Source organism: Terrapene carolina, unplaced genomic scaffold (genome assembly GCF_002925995.2).
Source record: "Terrapene carolina triunguis isolate 2854851 unplaced genomic scaffold, T_m_triunguis-2.0 Scaffold12479, whole genome shotgun sequence".
Taxonomy (NCBI): Eukaryota; Metazoa; Chordata; order Testudines; family Emydidae; genus Terrapene; species Terrapene triunguis.
This window is the reverse complement of record NW_020676830.1, coordinates 1-4820: the sequence shown is the minus strand read 5'-3', so window position 1 is coordinate 4820 and position 4820 is coordinate 1. Positions and strand designations below refer to the sequence as shown.

Here is a 4820-nt window from a genome sequence, read left to right as displayed (position 1 = left end):
CCCATCCCCTCCCGCCCCTCCCCGCCAGGCTGGAGCGCCCATTCCCATCCCCATCCCCTCCCGCCAGGCTGGAGGGCCCCGGCCCAGACCCGCCCCTTCTCCATCAGCTGCAGCTGCTGGCACTGCCCCGGAAGCCACAGAGCCCTTTCCAAAGCAGAGGAGGGGCCCCTGGGCATGACAGCAGCCAAAGCCCGGGCCCTGCTCTGCCCCGGCCGGGATGGCATTCGCCCGATCATGCCGCAGGCTCCTACCTGCAGAGACGGTGTTGAAGCCCAGCGCGAAGGGCGGCGTGTCCCCCAGCTGCACAGAGATGCTGACGTTGGACAGGGAGGCACAGAGGATGATGGGAGCCAAGATCTGGGGGCAGCTCCTGCCAGAGGGTGAGGAGGGGCCATGGCATTAGTGAGCCCGAGCTACCCTGCTACAGAACAGGCCCCGGAGGGAGCTCCTGTCCCAGGGCCTCAGCAGGCCGCACGGCCAGCCCAGCCCCTGCTTCTCGCCTGCGGAGAGGCCAAGCTGCGCAGCTCCTGCTGAGTGGAGGGAGCCGGGCCGTGCTCTGGGCCAGGGCAGGAACGCTCCACGGGGTGCAGCACCTCTGGGGCCCGCCCGGTACGGTTCCTGGCTCACCGCTGGCCGGGCTTGGCAGGCAGCTCTGCGGGGCGGGTTACCACGGCTCCTCCCGCGGGGCTCGGCGAGGTGAGTCCCTCAGGCGATAGGCCCTGGGGGGCTGCATTTACTGCTCCCCGGAGCCCAGCACACAAAGAAAGCGCTTTTCCCCAGGCCTTCCTGTGACTCAGCAGCCAGCCAGGGCCCCGCAGTGCGGCAGGGCTGGGAAGGGTTTGGCTAGGGCCCCTCAGGCTGCTGGCTGACCCGGGCGCATGGCCAGGCCCTGGGGTGGGTGGACGCTCTCTCAGCACGGCTTTCCCCTATGAAGAAAGGTGTTGGCTCTGTGGGGGCTGCCTGGCAACTGGCAGACATCGGCGTAGCCCCGTCTGGAGGGCGAGACCCGGGCCTCCCCGTGGCTGGGAGCCTGCAGCCTTAAGTGGATGCCCTGGAGGAAGCTGGCGGGGAAGGGAAGGTGCAGTTAACCCTGAAACCGGGGCACTGTGTGTGCCGTGCCCAAGCTCCGAGGGAGGCAACCATGGCTGCTCAGCAGCCCTCACCCCTCCCGGGGCCCACACGTACCTTCCCCTGCGGCTCTGGAGGGGGGCCGGCAGGCCAGTAGCCCGGCACTCCTGGGCCAGCAGGGTGAGCCAGTGAGAGAACTCCTGGTGGCGATAGTGGACGATGCAGGTATTGAGCAGCACAACAGCTGACAGGTCTATGGCCGTGACCTAGAGATGGGGACGCGGGAGGTGTGAGCAAGACCTCTTCCCCGCTGCCCATTTGCATGTAAACAGGCCCAGCCAGCTCAGGGCCTGCGGGCACCGATGGGCAGCGTGGCTCGGGTGCAGTAGGTGCCAGGACGCAGCGGCCGGAGTCACTCACTCACTCACCTGCACGCTGGCTTTCAGGGAGTTCAGGCACACGATGCGCTGGCGGCTCTGGGACAGCAGCAGGCCATCTGTGGGGAGAAGGGCGGCAGAGTCACCAAGCAGGGCCCTGGGCATTAGCCAGCCAGCCACCCCCACGCACATGCTGCGGAGCTGGAGGAGCCCCATCCAAGTGGGTCGAGTGGTGTGGGTCTCCCCTCCTCCTCCCAGGGTCCCCTGGACAGAGCCACTCCTCCCCCAGCAGCCCCCCCGCACTCGCCTTCCAGCAGCAGCTCTGTGCTCATCTGGCCCAGGTCGGAGGTAGGCGTGAAGCTCCGCAGCGGGATCTGCTCCTCGTCTCGCTGATACAGGAACTGCAGCAGCTTCAGGGTCCACGTGAGGTGCCTGAACCCACAAGAACCGGAGCCAGGCCGAGTCACAGGACAGCCAGAAGGGAGCCGGCCCCTCCTGCCCCAACACTGCCAAGCCCAGCCGGGGCAGAGCGCTCCTCACGGCCTTAGAAGGGAGGGCGACCAAGGGAGCCCAGGCCATGCTCATTCCGCCCTCACTCCAGAGCCACCCGGAGCCTGGCCCATGGCCTTCTCACCTACAGCAATCCTGCCTCCCCCAGGGGCCACTCACGCCTGGAGACCCTCGGGGAGGGGATGCCCAGCCAAGGGTAGCCAGGGGAGAGGCATGGGCCTCAGGAGAGTGCCTGCGGGGGGAGGGGTGGCCGAGCAGCTGGGCTGGGCATTCGGGCCTGTCATGGTGCCAGCCCTCTCTCCCCATTACCTCTGCTGGCTGTTCACAGACAGCACCACGTTGGTGTTCTCCAGCTCCACCTTCGCCTTGCTGGGGATGAGCTGCAGAGTGCGCAAGCTCAGCAGAGGCAGAGACTTCGGGGCCTCCCCGGGGCCTGGGAGCAAGGGACAGACCTGGTCACAGGCAGGAGTCTCGCCCCAGAACTCCCCACTCCCCCCAGCAGGAGGCAGCAATGGCCTGCCCTGCCCAAGGGGAACCCCTGGCTGGGACCCAAGACAGCATAAACCACCCCCATGCCCATTCTGGCAGACACACTCTATGGGGCGCAGGGAACATGGGGGCCCCGGGGCACCCTCTCCCCTCCCCACAGCCCCAGAGACTTCCCAGGGAACAGGGCTGGCCGACCTGGGGCCTGGCAGCCTGGCTGGTCCCCTGCGCCGTTGCGTCTCACTCCGTTGGCTGCCCGGCGCAGCAGCTCGCTGCAGAACAGCCCCTCGTGCAGCTCTGCGTGCAGGGTCCACACGCCCAGGCTGATGCCCACCAGCTGCCGTTTGCTCACATTGACCTCCATGGAGAAGGCAAGAGCCAGCGCCAGCTCTGCCAGGCACGTGTCATCCTGTACGGGGGGACAGAGGGTCAAGGAGAGCGAGGTGGTGATGGGGGCAGCTTCCAGCCACCCCGTTTATGTGCATCGGGTGCAGCCCCAAGCAGTGCCCACGGGCAGCCTGGTCCCAGTGCAGAGAGCCCTACGCCCCCCTGCTAGCACCGCTCGCTGGGCTCAGGCCATAGCACAGGAGCTCCCCAAGAGCAGGCGCTGGGGCCTGGCTGCTGCAGGGCCCCACCCTGGATACTCACCAGCTGGCTGCTCTTCAGCACTTTGCTGTTCACCTGGGACAGGGTCACCTCACAGTCCAGGCTGGGGGGAGAGCAGAAGAAAGCTCAGACCACACCTGCCAGGCACAGAGGGGCCCTGCTGCCTCCTAGCCAGGTCTGGGCTACAGCCCCTGCTCCCAGACAGAGCATCCACCCTAGAGCCGGACCATGCAGCAGGAGGCTGTCCTCTGCAAGAACCAGGCATCACACCGGGGCTGGGATGGTCTCAGTCCCTGGAGGGAGAGGGTTAGGGTGCCATGCTCCTGGGGCGCCCTCCAGTGGCCACAGAGAGCTGCTGCCCAAGAGAGGGGGGTAGAAGATCAGGATTTGAACAGCCCTCGGGAGGGGGGCGGGGTAGTGCCAGTGACTGGAAAGGATGTTGCCAGGAAGGAGTCCCAGTGGCAGGCCCCCAGCCCAGATCTACAAGGCACAGGGTGGGAATGGTCCCCCAGGACAAAGGCCACAACAAAGCTCTCCCGAGCCAAGGGAGCTGTCCGTGGCTGTTACCCAGCCCTGGTCCCACAGGCCAGAGCAAGGTGGAGTTACCGCTTCCCGTCGCTGTCCAACAGCAGGCGTGTCCTGGTGACCTGGATGTGCCACAGAGACTCGGAGGTGGCCACGTGCAGAACCATGATATTGATGGACTCCACATGAATCGAGATGAGCTAGAAGCAAGGGGGCCACAGTGAGGAGTGTGTGCCGGGAGCTAGGCCTGGTCCCCGCCCACCCTCCTCCTCGGATCCAGCACACAGAGACTTACCTGGCTCAGGACTCTCAGCAGGGAGGGCTTAATGGGCAGGTCCCCCTTGCTCTCCTCTCTGCCGCTCTCAGCTGGAGCCTCAGGGAATGGGGGCCCTGCTGCCGGTGCCTTCTGGAGATCCATGCGGACTCGCACCTCGCCGAAACACAGCGCGAGGTAGCGTCTGCACAGAGGAACAGCGACAGGAGGCATTACTGCTGTTCAACACAGCCTGGATGGCATGAGTCTTTCCCCTACATCAGCCCAGCCACCCATGATGCCCCCGTGTCCTGCCCCCGCACAGTCTGCACAGCCAGGGGAGTTTGAGCAGAACACTCCTGTGCCCAGAGACGGGTCTCTCCTTACGGCAGAAAGCAGCGGGCCGAGCCCCACAGGCAGAGCTGGGGAACCCTGGCAAGCGGGCAGGGTCAGGGTCTAGCCATGCTCCCAAGCACAGAAAGGAGAGCGAGGAAAGAGCCAGGGCAGGTACTTACGGCAGCTCATGACTCAGGAGTTTACTGGAGATCCAGACACTGTCAATCTCCTGCAAGGACACACAAGAAAGTCAGTGGAGCTACAAAGCCTAGCCCCACCCTGTAATGCTCACCCATCCTGTGTTCTCTCCTTCCACCCCCAGCACCCATCCAGCTTGCCAACACAAGGGCTAGCTGGCATCACACTGTCTACATGGGGGAGCATCGGGGCTCTAGTATGGGGGGAGGAAGGGGCTAGGGCCAGCTGTGGGGCTAGGTGGAAGGGACTAGTCATGTGGGGGTTCACTCCAGTGGCTGCATGAGCAGTTGCCATGGGATCTGAGACCTCAGCGGGTCACTGTGGTGGGAAGGCAGAGGCCTCGTGCACTTGGAGGAGCTGATCCCCGTCACTCCGAGCGCCTCTAGTACTACTTCTGGGGGAATTCTGCACCACTAGGCATGCACAGAATTCATGTCCCCCGCAGATTTCTTTGCTTCCCC

At 65.2% G+C, this 4820-nt stretch overlaps 1 protein-coding gene across 1 annotated transcript; it reads right to left on the bottom strand.

Moving 5' to 3' along the window:
• Positions 1-251: 251 nt before the first annotated feature.
• LOC113408403 (protein KIAA0100-like) lies at positions 252-4390 on the bottom strand (the record flags this gene model as incomplete). Its single annotated transcript, XM_026661621.1, has 10 exons — positions 252-370; positions 1186-1334; positions 1497-1564; positions 1753-1877; positions 2265-2388; positions 2640-2850; positions 3090-3150; positions 3654-3772; positions 3868-4030; positions 4341-4390. Coding segments are annotated over 10 exons (1189 nt in total), but the record flags the coding sequence as incomplete, so codon positions are not given.
• Between the last annotated feature and the right edge of the window lie 430 nt (positions 4391-4820).